The sequence below is a fragment of the Saccopteryx leptura genome, chromosome 1 (assembly GCF_036850995.1).
Source record: "Saccopteryx leptura isolate mSacLep1 chromosome 1, mSacLep1_pri_phased_curated, whole genome shotgun sequence".
NCBI lineage: Eukaryota > Metazoa > Chordata > Mammalia > Chiroptera > Emballonuridae > Saccopteryx > Saccopteryx leptura.
Genome location: NC_089503.1, coordinates 58,677,101 through 58,694,785, shown reverse-complemented (window position 1 = coordinate 58,694,785; position 17,685 = coordinate 58,677,101). Strand labels below are relative to the sequence as shown.

The 17,685-nt window shown below is 42.0% G+C and overlaps 1 protein-coding gene across 4 annotated transcripts in view; it reads left to right on the top strand.

Moving 5' to 3' along the window:
* FAM168A (family with sequence similarity 168 member A) overlaps positions 1–17,685 on the top strand; it is a 208,123-nt gene that overhangs the window by 127,794 nt on the left and 62,644 nt on the right. For all 4 annotated transcript variants that reach the window (XM_066368406.1, XM_066368385.1, XM_066368395.1 and 1 more), the window contains exon 2: positions 6,975–7,062. In XM_066368406.1, the coding sequence (XP_066224503.1) occupies positions 6,993–7,062 (70 nt within the window). In that variant the 5' untranslated portion in view covers positions 6,975–6,992. The remainder of the gene's footprint in view (positions 1–6,974; positions 7,063–17,685) is intronic.

The window sequence follows — 17,685 nt, the reverse complement described above, 5'->3', positions numbered from 1 at the left end:
AGTGGCCTTCCTGGATTATTTACTATTGTTCCCTGAATGACCCTCTGTTGTTTTTGACAATGACTCTGGGAAATACCCTGAGCAGATTTTCTTTGCTTGGCTTGAAATTAGCTCACCCCACTCTGACAGCACTTGTACTCTTGGCCTGGCCTCCCTCCCTCCCTCCCTCCCTCCCTTTTTCCCTCTCTTTCTTTCTTTGATTTTATTTATTGATTTTTAGAGAGAGGGGAGGGAGAGAAAGGTAGGGGGAAAGGAGCAGGCAGTAACTCGTAATTGCTTATCACATGTGCCTTCACAGGGCAAGCCCAAGACCTAGAACTGGTGACCTCAGCATTCCAGTTTCATGCTTTATCCACTGTGCCACCAGAGGTCAAGCTGATATATGATATAGTTTACTTTTTTTATTTTTTTTATTTTTCTGAAGTGAGAAGTGGAGGGGCAGAGACAGACTCCCACATGCGCCCAACCAGGATCCACCTGGCAAGCCCACCAGGGGGCAATGCTCTGCCCATCTGAGCTGTTGCTCCATTGCAACTGGAGCCATTCTAGCACCTGAGTTGGAGGCCATGCAGCCATCCTCAGCACCCAGAACAACTTTGCTCCAGTGGAGCCTTGGCTGTGAAAGGGGAAGAGAAAGACAGAGAGATAGGAGAGGGGGAAGGGTGGAGAAGCAGATGGGTGCTTCTCCTGTGTTCCCTGGCCAGGAATTGAACCTGGGACTTCCACACTCTGGGTGACGCTCTACCACTGAGCCAACTGGCCAGGACCCAATATATTTTACTTTTTAAAATATTTTTCTTCTTCTCTTTCTCTACTATAATGTTAAGCAAGAATTTTTTTTGTTTTTCACTGTATCTTAATTTCTTTATCAAGGTTATGTAAGACAAATGGCATTTGGAAAATAAAGTCTCAGGCAATCAAACTGGGTATCAAAATATGCTTGCAAACACAATTACACAGATTCTTGAGGGCCATCCCAGATAGAGCATAGAGCAGTGGTAGTCAACCTGGTCCCTATCGCCCACTAGTGGGCGTTCCATCTTTCATGGTGGGCGGTAGCGGAGCAACCAAAGTATGAATAAAAAGATAGATTTAACTATAGTAAGTTGTTTTATAAAGATTTATTCTGCCAAACTTAGTGAAAATCCGACATAAAGTTCTTGGTAAGTAATTATTATTATATGCTTTAACTTGCTGTAACTCTGCTTTATAAATTTTATAAGTAAAGTTACTTCCCTACTTTATAAATCACCATTACTGTGGAACTGGTGGGCGGTTAGAAAATTTTACTACTAACAGAGATACAAAAGTGGGTGGTAGGTATAAAAAGGTTGACTACCCCTGGCATAGAGGATCTTGTGTACCATGTGAAGGAGTTTAGGGTTTTTTAAAAATATTTTTTATTTTATTTATTTATTTACTTTTTACAGAAACAGAGAGTCAGAGAGAGGGATAGACAGGGACAGACAGGAACGGAGAGAGATGTGAAGCATCAATCATCAGTTTTTCGTTGTGACACCTTAGTTGTTCATTGATTGCTTTCTCATATGTGCCTTGACCGCTGGCCTTCAGCAGACCGAGTAACCCCTTGCTCAAGCCAGCGACCTTGGGTCCAAGCTGGTGAGCTTTGCTCAAACCAGATGAGCCTGCACTCAAGCTGGCGACCTCGGGGTCTCGAACCTGGGTCTTCCACATCCCAGTCCGACGCTCTAGCCACTGTGCCACCGCCTGGTCAGGCGGAGTTTAGGTTTTATTCCCAAGGCTTTTGAGGAGAGTAATGCCATTATCCAACCTACTTTTGATAAAGAATATTAAGGGTTAGTTAGAGTGGGTTAGGGGGAAAGAGTCCTCTTGGGACCCTGGCCAGTTGGGTCAGCAGTAGAGCGTCAGCCTGGCGTATGGAAGTCCCGGGTAAGATTCCTGGTCAGGGCACAGGAGTCTGTCTGTCTCCCCTCCTCTAACTCAGAAAGGAAGGGAAAAAAGGAATGAAGTATTCATACATGCCACAACATGGATGAACCTTAAAAACATTAAGTGAAAGAAGCCAGTCACAAAAAGCCACATATTATGTGATTTCGTTTATAAGAGATGTTCAGAACAGGCAAATCTATAGAGACAGAATGTAGTTAGTGATTGTCGAGATTAGTTCATGATACACAATACCCAGTAACTTCCAAATTCACATGTCTCAAAATAATTATAACACAGTACTTATCTACTCACCCACCTACTTCCTTAACATTTCTTCCTGAACTCCATAAGCAATTCAAACTCACCATGTCCAAAGTAAATTCACCATCTTTCCCCAAGCCCCTCTTCCATCTTGTATTGCCTGTCTCAGAGTTTCTATCCACCTAAGCCAAAACCCTGGAAGTCATTCTAAATTCTTCCTATTCTCTCAGACCTAATCAATCACCAGGGCCTGACAACCCTACCTTTCTCATCTCTACTGCCCTCTAGTTCAAGTTACATCATCTTTTATCTGAACTATTATCTTAGCTCCAAGGACTCTTTTTTTTTTTTTTTTTTAAGTGAGAGATGGGGAAGCAAGGAGACAGACAGACAGACTCTTGCAGTGCCCCAACTGGGATCTACCCTGCAAGCCCCAAATAGGGCAATGCTCTACCCATCCAGGGATGCCATTTCAGCGCCTGAGATGAGGCCATGGCGCTACTTGAGGAAGTCAGACTTTTGTCAAAGTTGCTGTATTATTTTATTTATTTTATTGGGGGAGTGGCCATATTATTTTACATTCCTGCAAGCATTGTATAAGGGTTCCAATTTCTTTTTTATTTAAAGACTTTATTCATTTAGAGAGGAGAGGGAGAGAGAAGGGGGAGTGAAACAGGAAGCATCAACTCCTGTATGTGCCTTGACTGGGCAAGCCCAGGGCTTTGAACTGGTGACCTCAGCGTTCCAGGTTGACACTTTATCCACTGTGCCGCCACAGCTCAGGCCCAATTTCTTCAGGCCCAATCCTTGCCAATGCTTTTTATTATTTTTTTCTTAAAGAAACATTAAATGTTTTCCCCCATTGATTTGAAAGAGAGAGAGAGGAAGGAAGGAGGAGAGAGAGAGGCATCAACTTGTTCCATTTATCTGTGTACTCATTAATAGCTTCTTGTGTGTGCCCTGACTGGGGATTGAACCAGCAACCTTGGCGTATTGGAATGATGCTCTAACCAACTGAGCTGTCTGGCCAGGGCTCTTTTCACTTTTGTGTGGTGTGTGTGTGTGTGTGTGTGTGTGTGTGTGTGTGTGTGGCAGAGACAGAGAGAGTCAGAGAGAGGGTCAGATAGGAACAGACAGACAGGAAGGGAGAGAGAGATGAGAAACATCAATTCTTCGTTGCGGTTCCTTAGTTGTTCATTGGTTGATTTCTCATATGTGCCTTGACGGGGGGGGGGGGGGGTGCTACAGAAGACTAAGTGACCCTTTGCTTGAGCCAGTGACCTTGGGCTCAAGCTGGTGAGCCTTGCTCAAACCAGATGAACCCTCACTCAAGCCGGCGACCTCGGGGTCTTGAACCTGGGTCCTCTGCATCCCAGTCCGATGCTCTATCCACTGCTCCACTGCCTGGTCAGGCTCTTTTCACTTTCTTGATGGTACCTTTAAAGCACAAAAGCTTTTAGTTTTTTTGTTTTGTTTTGTTTGTTTGTTTGTTTTTTTCTGAGAGAGAGAGGGATAGACAGGGACAGACAGACAGGAACGGAGAGATGAGAAGCATCAATCATTAGTTTTTCATTGCGCGTTGCAACACCTTAGTTGTTCATTCATTGCTTTCTCATATGTGCCTTGACCACGGGCCTTCAGGAGACCGAGTAACCCCTTGCTGGAGCCAGCAACCTTGGGTTCAAGCTGGTGGGCTTTTTTTTTTTCTCAAACCAGATGAGCCCGCGCTCAATCTGGCGACCTCGGGGTCTCGAACCTGGGTCCTCCGCATCCCAGTCCAACGCTCTACCCACTGCGCCGCCGCCTAGTCAGGCAAAGCTTTTAGTTTTGATGAATCCAGTTTACCCTCCACTCTTCGGTTATTTGCTCTTATTTGTATCATATCTAAGAAACTATTTCCAAATCCAAGGTCATGAAGGTTTATGCCTGTATTTTCTTCTCTCGTCTAAAAATTTTATCTTTCTAGCTCTCTCATTTAGGGTTTTGATTCATTTGGGGTGCTAGTCTTGACCCTGTACCGTACTTGCTTTGTGACCTTGGACTGTTCACTTGCCCTTTTTTAGCCTCACTCAGTGGTTGCCACAGGCTTGGAGTTTTGGGGGAGGGTATTGACTACAAAGATGAAAGAACTTTTGGGGGTGATGAAAATACTTTGCATCTTATTTGTGGTGACATTTTTATAACTGTATACATTTTTCAAGGTGCATAGAACTGTGTACCTAAAAAGGGTAAGTTTTACTAAATAAACCTGTCTTTTAAAAAATAAATCTTACAACAACTCTACAAAGTATGTGTTATTCTTTTCCATTTTGAGGCTAGAGGAAGCTGAGTCTTAGAAAAGTTAGTGGACTTGCTTGTGGTCCCACAATTGGTATGTGGTAGTTGCAGGATTTGAACCTAAATCTGTCTAATCTTAGAGCTTGCGATCATTCTGCTTATTTTTAGTTGGCCCCAGAGACTGTTAACAGTGTCTGGGTTCTGTTGTAAAAGGCTGACCTTTCTTTGAAAACCAGCAACACTGTCTGCCTATGAGCAGCTCCCCCAAAGTGGCTGTCATGTTCTTTTTTTTATTTTTATTTTATTTCTTTATTCATTTTAGAAAGGAGAGAGAGAGAGAGAGGAGACAGAGAGAGAAGGGGGGGAGGAGCTGGAAGCATCAACTCCCATATGTGCCTTGACCAGGCAAGCCCAGGGTTTTGAACCGGCGACCTCAGCATTTCCAGGTTGACGCTTTATCCACTGCGCCACCACAGGTCGGCTGTCATGTTCTTATTCCACATTTTGAGCCCCTGGCAGACCTTATTTCTGTCAGTCATTAGCTGGAGTTGGAATCGATGCTGTTGTGGAGTACTGCCCAGGCAGGTCTCCTTCTGAGACTGGGGCCCTCTCGTTTTGGAGCAGCAGGAGACCCGTTTCAAAGCTGATGAATTTCTTTGGTTATGAAAAGCAACTTCATACTTTGTCCACTCAGCAGAATAGAGTGTTCAGACGTTTACAGGACCAGTTGTGCTGCTTAGCATTTTAACAGTCTTCCTTACCTTGGCTTATTTAGCAGAGAGCTGGTTGGACAGACAAGAGAGCCAAGGCAAGAAAGTGGATCCAGGCACAGGTGGTCTTCTGTGCGTTGTTACATCATTGCCATCATCAATTACATCTGCATGTCACTTTCCACTTTGCAGTGTAGTTTAACATCTGTGATATCTTTTAATTCTCTTAGTAACCTGGCAAGAGAGTCCTTATATTTAGAGTATTACTGGGTTGTATTCTTGGATAACTCTGGCTGTAAGAATATTTTTTCCTTAAGTTGTGCTGATATATATATATCTCCTTTAACTATTATAACTATTATCCTCAGTTCTACTTTCAGTTTGTCAACTTGTGGTAGTTTAATGTAGCCTGTTGCCCTGGGGTGGTTTGCCAGAGCTGCACATTGGGTACATTTCAGGAAGTTCTACCCTCTGAAATTGGCCAGTGACATTTTCATTTTTGCCTTTTTGACCCCCTCAGCTTCCTTTCCTTGGGAACCCATCTTTTTTCCACCTCTCATTATAGAGCCCTAGACAGACTGATTAATCGCAGAGCAGTTGTCATCAAGCCAGCTGTGGACTGCTTGTCTTTAAGATTTGACTGTTTCTATCCTGAGGTGCTATAAGAGAAGTTAATGACCTAAAAGATTGCCCATCTATCATGTGAGCCTAGTTAGGAGGGAATTGTTTGGTTTTTATGAACTGTAAATAATATATTTGGAGACACATTTTCAAACATATGTTGGCCTGTGTGTCAAAGATGTTTCCTTATACAAGATGGGACAAATTGGCTGGATAATAGAGCTTAATGACAGATTATCTGTTCATCAGAACAGAGACTGTGCTTTATTAAGATAATTAACAGAGCACTTGTGCAGGTGATATTTACTGCACACAAATTTCCAAGTTTCTTTTCCTTGAATAACTTTTGAAAGAGGCCTCAGCTGTGTTTCCTTGTTTGCATTAAAATGATCAATGGCAATACTCCCCCCCCCCCCCCCCTTTAAAGCCGTTAGTAGCTAGTATCTTGTCCTCTTCCGGTGCTGCAAAAGGTGCATGAGAGACACTTGCTACTCTTTCTTCTAGAAGTCTGTATTCTTATCATCAAACACTCAAGCTTCCCTGGTGAACAGAAGTGTACCCTTTTCCAGCTCCTGGCTAGCATTCTTAGAATTAGGGTCTTGTAGAGCCTAAACTAATTGATTTTGCGTCATCACATTGAAAGCCATAGAGGGGAAGTGATTTGGCCATGTCACACAGTATGCTAGTGAGAGTCATCTGGGATAAGTGGGACCATCACTGAACTGAAAGCCAAACACCTGGGGTGACATGAGGCAAGTCTTATCTCCTCTCTGCTTCTCAGTATCTTCATCTGTAGAAATAGAAAAGTGTCTAGCATGGGGCCAAGTACATACAAATCTTTTTTTTTTTTAAAGGACATTATTTTATTATTCATTTTAGAAAGGAGACAGAGAGGGAGAGAGAGAGAGGAAAGAGAGAGAGAGAGAGAGAGAAGGGGGAGGAGCTGGAAGCATCAACTCCCATATGTGCCTTGACCAGGCAAGCCCAGGGTTTCGAACCAGAGACCTCAGCATTTCCAGGTCAACACTTTATCCACTGTGCCACCACAGGTCAGGCCCAAATCGTTTTTTGTTATGTCCTCTTTCTGTAGCATTTGCTTCTCTATGAGTGTAAACTGAAGATTATAGCGAGGAAGCTGATGTGAGCGAGAGCAAGCAATTAATAATCAATGCTGTTTTCTTTATTTCTCTGTAGGATCCTCGGTCTTCCACAATGAACCCTGTTTATAGCCCCGTGCAGCCTGGGGCTCCTTATGGCAACCCTAAGAACATGGCTTACACAGGTGAGTGGGGTGAGAATGGCTCTCATTTTGAGAAATGGTGGTTAAGGGTATTATTGAATAAGTTGCTGAGTGACCTTTGGTATACTGTACTATGCCTCCAAAAGCTTGAGTGAAGCTTGCAACCTTGGAAGACATGCCTGAGGTCTAGTGGAGATAGAAATGACATTATTGAGACTAAGGATTATTGAATTGGTCAAGTAGGGGAAAGGAAGGGAGGTAACATTTATTTATTGAGTATATACCATGGGCCTGGCCCTGTGCTGGGCACTTTTATCTTAAAGCAGTTCTACATGGTACAGCTTATCATCACCCTGTCACAGATGAGAAAGTCATAATCACAGAGACTATAATACAAAACAAAAATAAATATTAACAAAAATAAAAATAAATTAATCCCAGGCCTGCTGATTGTGAAGGCTGATTTTTTCCCCCCTGAAATGCACACCAAACTGTTATCTACTTCTCTGCCTTTGTGTATGTTGTCACTATGTCTGGAATGCTGTTGTTCCCTGACAGCTTCACCATATTCTTTAAGAATTTAGCTCAGAGTTCAGACAGCCCTTTTTGGGGAAGGTTTTCTCCCTTACTTGGCCTTAGGCAATTTTTTAACCTTCTGGAGCCTCTGTTCTCACTATAAAATGAGAGCTCTATTACTTTTGCTTAAACTTTCTTTTGCTTTTTTCCCTTTTTTTATTGAATTTATTGGGGTGATAGTGGTTCTTCTCTTCTTCTTGAACACAATTTTTTGTGTACCATCTTGGAATCCCTGGTATTAACAAAAGGTTCAGAAGAAACAGGGAGGATGAGGTAAGCTCAGAACCCTCTCCTGCTGTGGCAGTACCTTCAGCCCTAGGCTTCTTGCCCCAGAGCTCCTGACATTCTTGGCAAGATCAGTAGAAGACTATAAAAGCCTTTTCACAAGTATCCTCCTATGAATGTGGTGGCACAGTGGATAGAGCATCACCTGGAATGCTGAGGTTGCTGGTTTGAAGCTCTGGGCTTGCCCAGTCAAGGCACATACAAATGTTTCTCTCTCCCCTCCTCTCTAAAATAAAAAAATAAAATCATAAAGAAGAAAAGAAAAGAAAGGGTAGGGATAGCCATAGCTACCACCAGTGAGTGAGTTCCTTTTTTTTTTTTTTTTTTGTAAATATACTTAGTTTAATATAGTTTTCTGTATATTAGTTACTTATGATTCTTAGTCAATGGAGATGTAATTTATTGGCTCTGGATACATACAGCTGAAAACTGGTGGGATCTTGATAAAGGACTAGAAGTGCTTTTGGCTATGCTTCATAGATTCTCACTGGAGTGATTTCTATTGCTTAGGTACTGGGGAGAGCACACTCGTCTGCCACCCCCCCCCCCCCCGTTGAAGTCAGAAGGCCTGAGGCTGAGTCCTGACTCTGCCTCTAACTAAAAACTTGAACGAATTACTTTACTTTCAAGGGTCTCTGTTTTCTCCTTTATAAAAGTAGGAAAAATAACTCCTACCGTATCTATCACTTGTTAATGAAACTTTAAGGACATAATTGATCTATAAGAGCTTTTTTTTTTTTTTTTTTAAGTGAGAGAGGGGGACAGATAGACAGGAAGAGAGAGAAATGAGAAAAATCAATTCTTAGTTGTAACACCTTAATTGTTCATTGATTGACCAGGGAACTTCAGCTGAGCCAGTGACCCCTTGCTCAAGCCAGAGACCTTTGGGTTCAAGCCAGCAACCATGGGGTCATGTTTATGATCCCACGCTCAAGCTGGTGAGCCTGCCTAAGCTTTTTTAGATAAGACAAAGATAATCAGAATGAAACTGGGTCTGTGATTGGAGTGACTATTCCTATCCAAAAAGTTAACTTCTTGTGCAGGCCCGGGCCCTAGGGGAGACTAGGAAATTGAGATTAGCAACTTTACTAACGCTGAAACTTCGTGTGTGTGTGTTTACACGCCCGCAATCTCCAAGTGATAGAAGGGGAGTTAGAGAAACAGACTCCTGCATGTGCTCTGACCAAGATCCACCTGGCAACCCCCATCTGGGGTCAGTGGTCTACCCATATGGGGCCATGCTCCCATCTGAGCTATTTTTAGTACCTGAGGTGGAAGCTCCACGGAGCCATCCTTAGTGCCCAGGATAGATAGATGTGCTTGAACCAATCAAGCCATGGCTGAGAGAGAAAGGGGGAGGAGGTGGGGAGGAGAAGCAGATGGTCACTTCTCTTGTGTGCCTTGACTGGGAATTGAACCTGGGACATCCACACACTGGGCTGACACTCTACTGCTAAGCCAACTGGCCAGGGCCTTTTGTGTTTTTTGAAGTCAACACCCTGGCATTTGGAGGCACAATTAGCCTGCTACCTGGAGTTTCACTTCCCAAATAATCATAGGGTTTGGGGGTAGGAATTGAAGAAATCCTGAGCTTGAAAAAAAAGGATGCCTGGTTAAAGAGGGCACCATTTTTTTTTTTTGACAGAGACAGAGAGAGAGAGAGGGACAGATAGATAGGGACAGACAGACAGGAAGGGAGAGAGATGATTGTTGTTCATCGATTGCTTTCTCATATGTGCCTTGACGGGGGGAGCTAGAGCAGAGTGAGTGACCTTGGGTTCAAGTCATTGACCTTGGGCTTCAAGCTAGCGACCTTTGGCCTCAAGCTAGCGACCATGGGTTCATGTCTATGATCCCACGCTCAAGCCAGCAACCCCGATCTCAAGCCAGCGACTCTGCACTCAAGCTGGTGAGCCCGCACTCAAGCCAGTGACCTCGGGGTTTCGAACCTGGGTCCTCCACATCCCAGTTTGATTGATGATCTATCCACTGTGTCACAGCCTGATCAGGCTAGAGGCCACCTTCTTATGCCACATACACTGCAGAGTAAGTTTGTTTCTCCTATGAATGGTTAACAACAGATATCTATAATTAACAATAATGGTTGCTACTTGTTTAGCATGCTTTGTCAGCCATGCACAGTGTTTTGGAAACAGAGCCAGAAAGTAGTGGAACTAGAATCAAGTCTAAATGCTCTTACTATTGAGCTACATGTAGTCTTTTTTTGCTACCTTATAATTGTTTATATTTCTGTAACAAGAGTTGCTCTTGCAGGCTCTCACTATGTCCTCAGTACTTAACAAGTGCCTAACACAAAGCATATTCTCAATGAATATTACTTGGTTGAATATTATCGGCTGAATAAATGACTAAATGATTAGGCCCTTAATAATGAAGCCTTTTCAGAGGTTGATAAATCTCTAGCAGATTGACCTCAGAGTTTGGAATAAATGTTTTTGTTCTCTAAAGCAGTGATTCACAGTTAGCTTGTAAGCCATTGCTTTCACCTAGAAAAGAGTGATATTTGTAGAGAACTCTGGATAAATAGACAAGGCTGCCCAGGAGCTCCTGTGTCCCACTTCTATCCCAGACACCATAGAGCTTAAGGAGACAGTGTCTCAATTCACCTGTAACCCATTGATAGCTCCTAAGCTGCTATAATGGGTATCAGAATTATCTGGTTTTTGTTTGTCTCCCCATGTCCCCAGTGTACACTCACACCCTCTCTCTTCTCCATCCCTGTGCCCATTCACAGTTGTATTGTGGACAAACAGGGAGAATCATTCTTTTAATTTTTTCCCCTTTAGCTAAGTGGTAAGTAGTCTCTGCACACTTAAGGAGATTGGTGAACCTCCGCTGTAGGCTTGTCTTTTCTTCCAGAGTGTATTGCATAGAGCTCCTAGGAGAGTTTGTCTTCTGAAAACCTACAGACAATGCTCAATATCCTGAAGCATTTGGAATCTGGTTCTTAAAGAGAAAACTGTAGAAGCAAACATGTCATTCTGGCTTTAAGGAGTTGGGAGGTGGTATTGAAGAGGGTTGTGTTGTTTAGTTTGTTTTTTAAAAAGCTGTAAGTAAGATGAATATCATGGTATTGTGAATCTCTTCTTAGAGTTGGAGAGACTTTCCCAACATCTTAAAGCGGCCATTTGTGGGTTTCCAAAGTCTCAGTGACTCACTGACTTATACCTTACAGTAGTGTCTTCTGAGTGTAGTTTCCAGGCCTAGGAGTTTGTTAGAAATGCAAATTCTTGGGCCCTACCCAAGACCTGCTGAGTCAGAAACTCTGAAGGTGGTTCTTAGCAGTCTGTTTTACAGCTGCCCTAGATGATTTTGACTGCTGTGCCATCTAGCAAATATTCATTGAACAGGTTTTCTCTTCTCTCCCAATTCTAAGAGCCTGTCTAGAAACCTTGTATTCATGAATTTTAAACTCCTATGGGAAATACCCTTAGAGATTTAAATAGCTTTAGAAAGAGAAGTCATGTGTCCAGTATGACACATTTGTCAGCTATGACAGGAGTGGCCGGTCCCTTCTAAGACAGATTCAGAGATCGGTGAGCAGGCAGCTCTAAACCCAGGGCACAGGAGTAGAAGTTACAGTTTTCAGGAAGCTGGCCAACTATTCTACCTTTTTTCTTGCATGTCTTAGGAAAACTAAATAATTGGTCCCCAAAATTGGCTTTAAAAGACTCATGTTGGGTAAGATCAAAAGTGTGATTACTTGAAAATTGCTCAATTGGTAGAGGAGGTACCAGAATTTAAGTGTCTAAATCAGATTTTTACTATTACTGCTCTCAGGAAAAGAGGCAGAAAAAAATCAGTAGTCCTTCTTCTTGTTTAAGCTACAAAACCACACTTCTTATTACCTCCAAAGGTCTCTGGCTGCCAGAGAGAAGCTTGAGCTTCACTGACACCATAAGTGCTGTCATGCTTGTGTTTATGCTGAGTTCCTTGAAGTTCCATCTTACGTCTGCATGGCAGGAGGTCTGGATCTTTGTGGTACCATGGGATAGGTAGGGGAAAGCAACCAAGACCTGACTCCAAGACCTTCCTTCCCTCATCCCTCCTTAGGGTGGACCCTGAGCTGGGAGAACCAAATTCAGAAATGCAGTGAAGAGGGCTGGCTGCAGTTCCTGAACAGCTCTGTTGTGACGTTAGTACACTGTCCTGAGTTCTCAGAGGAGCTTGGTTCCTTGAGGAGGAAGGCTGAGTCATATATATTATCATAATCGTTCACCATTTGCATACCTATTCCCTACCATATCTAGTGCTGGTGTTTCTCATATAGCTTAATGGTTAAGACTGCCTAGTTTTGAATCTTAGCTTCATCATTTGATTACTCTATGTCACTTATAAAGTGCCTGAAGATGCTACTTGAAGACTTGACTAATGGTAATTTAAACTAATAGGGGTATAGAAGTCTGGAGGTCAGTGGCCAGTGGTATTGATATTGGGACAGTGATTTCAGGACAGTTGTCCCCTGACTCTCAACTTTTCTCTCTGTTGCTGTAAGCATTATGTCTGTGATCAAGGTAGGAAAAAAGGGTGTAGGGAACATCAGTAGTGTTTATCCTTTTACTAGAAAAGTAAGACATTCTCAGAATTCCCTTTGTGTATATGTCATTGGTTAGAACTGAGTACCTGGCTACTTCTAAGTGCTAGGAAGGCTGGGAAAGTGCATGTTTAGTCTTTCAAGCCTCAGTAGTCAAAAGGTGGAATGGGTTGGGAATGAGTGTGGGGTTAACCAGCCCATGGTCTACCAAAATGGCTTCGGCAAGTGAATTAGTTTCTCTAGTTGGTTCCCTTATCTATAAAACAAAAATAATAGTAGAACCTACCTCATGAAGGAGTTGTGAGAATTAAATGACACCCATGTGTAAAGTGCTTAGCATAATACTTAATACATAAAAAATAACAATATTTTTTTATTATTAGCATTATTATCAGCTCAACTCTGAAAAGAGGAAGCTGAAGTTCAGTGAATGGAAGTACAGGGTTCCTCAGATTACTACAGTCTTGACAGATGACATTTCGAGTTTATGATGCTCACTCCCATAAAAACTTTTTAAAATTTTGAGATGTGAATTTAGCTTACACTGTTAGCGTTGTATTTTTAGACTACGTGGTTGAATTAGTTTGGCAGAAGACTATACAGTACAATGTATAGTACCGTGCACAGTACAGTATATTTATGTCCTTTTTCTGTGGCTTAGTTGTGTTTTTGTGTTCTAGATTATGATTTTACAACTGTGGTAGGATAGGTAAGTGACTTAGGCTAGGGTATGTTTCGACTTACACCAAAATTCTGGTTACGTCACTGTTATAGGAACAGAGAACTATGTCATAACCCGAGGACCCTATGTAATATCTTGCCTGAATTCACAGATTTTGAAATGGCAAAACTAAGATTAGAGCAAGAGTTGGGAACCTATGGCTCGCGAGCCAGACATAGCTCTTTTGATGGCTGCATCTGGCTCACAGACAAATCTCTAATAAAAAAAATAATGTTAAAAACATAAAACATTTTCATGTATTACAATCCATTCATTTCCTACCACTCATGTTCATGGTTGCGAGTGGCTGGAGCCAGACAGCTGTCCTCTGGGACAACACCAAATTTTTATTGGCTAATGTGTAACGTACACGGGTTGTTGTATGGCTCTCACAGAATTACATTTTAAAATATGTGGTGTTCATGGCTCTCTCAGCCAAAAAGGTTCCTAATCCCTGGATTAGAGCCTATGTCTAATCTAAAACCCCTTTTTCTGCAGTGGGAATTGAGTCAACAGGGCAATGGTGGTTAGTTGGTGAGTCTGGTTTGGCCAGACTCATGGCATCAGCCACAAGCATAGTGATCAGGGAGTAGGTTTGGACAAGGAAAACTCAAGTAGAAGCCCCTGTCTAGAGCATATAAGGACAAAGAACACCTCAACTACAGAGTCATCACTGGACTTGATACTAGAGCCACCACATTAGGGCATGAATATTTGAGAAACATGGAAATATAATTTGATAAGGACTGTAAGAAAAGTCAGTTATGAGAGTAGCTGGAAGGTACCCCTAACCTAGCCTGGAGAAAGGAAGGTCAAGGAAGACTTTTTGGGTAAGGAAATGAAGGACAAGAGAAAGACAGTTCAGGGGTTGAGGACAGCCTGAACAGTGACATGGAAACTTAACAGTTGAATGGAGTATGCTAGAACAGCTGTGTGTTGGGTGGTGGTGAAGTGTAAAATGCCGGCTAGGATTGAAAAGAAAGGAAATAGGACTTCTAGATGGCTAGGAGCCAGACATGGAGGGTCCTCATGCCATGCTCCGAAATTTGGAACTTGATCCTTGACCACCAGAGAATTGTAGGCATGATGGACAGATTGGCATTTTTGAAAGATCTCTCTGTATGATGAATATGTATTGGGGAGAGAGAAAATGGAGGTTAGAGGGTAAGTTAGGAGGCTCTTAAAATAATTCCATATATGCCCTGGCCAAGTAGCTAAGTTGGTTAGAGCATCGTCCCAATTGCCAAGGTTACAGGTTTGATCCCTAGTCAGGGCACATATAAGAAACTACCAATGAATGCATGAATAAGTGAAACAACAAATTGATGTTTCTCTCTCTCCACCCTCTCCCTCTCTTCCCCTGTTTCTCCGTCCTTCCTTTTCTCTTTCCCTTTCTCCCTTCTTCTGTCTCTAAAAGCAATAAATAAAAATAATAAATAACTAAAACTAGTTCAATAAAGAGACCTGAACTAGGGGCATTTGGGATTGAGAGGACATGTTTGAGACATTTTTAGAGAGAAGTGTCTGGCCTACAGTAGATATGGAATATGAATGATTAAGCTAGGACTTGTCATTGGATTTGGGGAGTGAGTGAGAAGGAAGAATCTGGACTTATCCCAGGCTACCTTTGGCTTAAGTGACAGGCTGCATGGTCATGCCTTTCACTGAGTTCTTGGGAGCACTGAGGCCATTATGTGTTGGGTAATTTTCTCATAACTCTTGAGGAATCTCTTTTTTCCCTGGTTCGGGACTCATAAACTTAATACACCTTGGTAATTACAGGACAAGATAATGCTATTCCCATTTTACAGATTTGGAAACTGAGGTGCAGAGTAGTTAAGTAACTTGCTTAGAATCATCCAGATATTCAGAATTGGGAAATATTCTTTCCTCTTGAATATGTTGCCTTGTGTAAGACTTGAATTTCCCATTGTAATTTGAACTGATTATAGGTTATAATAAAACAAGCAGTAAAATTCAGATTAGATTAATCTAATTACTCAGCTTTTATGATGAGGCAGTGAGTTACTCATAATTCAATGCACCTTTAATTCAATTCAACAGTGTGTGCAGTATAATTTTCACTATACAAAGAAAGATCTACTGATGCCTCCTTAGTGTTAAGAGGAAAAAGTAAAATAACTCATAGAAATAGTCTGCCATTCCCCTACCTTTATTCTTCTTTATAAGATCTTATTTCGATCTTGTCACTTATATAACTGTGAGCAAATTACTCAACCTCTCAGAGCCTTAATTTTCTCACCTGTAAAAATAAATATGGGAGACATTAAATATATATGTCGCTAACAAAAATTAGGGGATATTTCAAAATGAATATGAAGCTATAAAATATCCTCTAATTTTTGTGAACAGTATATATGGTAGATATTTAGTAAATGGTACTGTTACTATTTTGCAGACACAGAAACAGACATTTGGAATTTGATAAGGATTATAATACTTGCACAGTCACATAGTATCCTAGTAGCATCTCTAAACAAAAAATGTCTTGAAAAGGAAGCATTTTCTGGGAATCTTTGACCAGAGACATGCTCCCTATTTCAGTTTATTTAAAAACCCACTGCTGGTATGTATGTCATATCTATTTTTCTTATACTTCCTTTAGGACCTCACCAATGGGCTGACCAGTCTGTAGTAACATCATCCCTTTAAATTTATAGAGCCCAAAAAGAGTTGTTAGGATATTTATTTAATTTTTAAACTTTTATTTGTTGATTTCAGTGAGAGAGGAAGGGGGGGGGGGATAGAGAGAGAGAGGAACATTGAGCTGTTCCTATATGTGTCCTGATCAGGGATCGAACCGGCAACCTTTTTGCTTCAGAACAGTGTTCTAACAAACGGAGCTATCTGGCCAGGGCAGTTTTTTTAAAATTGATTTTTAGAAAGAGAGGGAGGGAAAGAGACAGACCAAGAAAGACAGAGAGAGAGAGAAACATGGATTTGCTATTCCACTTATTCATGCCAAGACTGATTGATTCTTTTTTTTTTTTAAGATTTCATTTATTGATTTTGGGGGTGGGGAGTGAGAAGTCTCAGTCATAGTTGCTTCAGTTGAGTTGTTCACTGGATGCTTGTCATATGTCTCTTGACCAGGCAAGCCCAGAGTTTCAAACCAGTGAGCTCAGCGTTCCAGTTTGAAGCTCTGTACACTATACTACCACAGGCCAGGCACCATGGGTTGATTCTTATATGTACCCTGACCATGGATCAAACCTACAACCTTGGCATCTGGGGCGATGCTCTAACCAACTGAGCTACCTGGTCAGGGCCAAACATTCCTGTATATACTAGAAAATCTGGGTATCGAGATTCTGTTCCTGGTTCTGCCTGAAGAATGAATAATACAATAGTTATTTGGAACAGATGAAATGTCTCATAATAGGAGAGTACTTGAATTTACTTACGTGTCAATACCATTTTATTATTTATTTTGTTGGTTTTCTTCATTTTCAAAACAATGTGAGAAAAATCAGCCTGGCCTGACCAGGCGGTGGTGCAGTGGATAGAGCGTCAGACTGGGATGAGGAGGACCCAGGTTCGAGACTCCGAGGTTGCCAGCTTGAGTGCAGGCTCATCTGGTTTGAGCAAAGCTCACCAGCTTGGACCCAGGGTTGCTGGCTCGAGCAAGGGGTTACTCGGTATGCTGAAGGCCCACGGTCAAGGCACATATGAGAAAGCAATCAATGAACAACTAAGGTGTCACAACGAAAAACTGATGATTGATGCTTCTCATCTCTCTCTGTTCCTGTCTGTCCCTATCTATCCCTCTCTCTAACTCTTTCTCTGTCTCTGTAAAAAAAAAGAAAAGAAAAAAAAGAAAAGAAAAATCCACCTGACCAGGCAGTGGTGCAGTAGATAGAGCATCAGCCTGGGATGATGGGGACCCAGTTTCAAAACCCCGAGGTCACCAGCTTGAGTGTGGTCTCATCCAGCTTAAGCACACGGTCACTGGCTTGAGGATGGGATCATAAACATGATTCCCTGGTCTCTGGCTTGAGCCCAACGGTTGCTAGCTTGAGCCCAAGGTTACTGGTTTGAGCAAGAGATCACTGGCTCAGCTGGAGCCCCCTGGTCAAGGCATGTATGAGAAAGCAGTCAGTGAACAACTAAGGTGCCACAACTATGAGTTGATGCTTCTCATCTTTCTCTCTTCTTGTCTGTCTGTTCCTCTCTGTCCCTCACTAATAATAAGAAAAAGAGGCCTGACCTGTGGTGGCGCAGTGAATAAAGCGTTGACCTGGAATGCTGAGGTCGCTGGTTCAAAACCCTGCACTTGTCTGGTCAAGGCACATATGGAAGTTGATGCTTCCTGTCCCCCCCTTCTCTCTCTCTCTCTCTCTCTCTCGCCTTCTTCTCTAAAATGAATAAATTATAAAAAGAATACTTAGTTTAAAAACATAAAATATATTTGTTTAAAAAAAAGAAAAATGAAAAATCAGAATATACTGAATTAAAAAAAAATTCATAAGAACCAAAGGTAAATCACTGTTAATACTTTGGTACATCT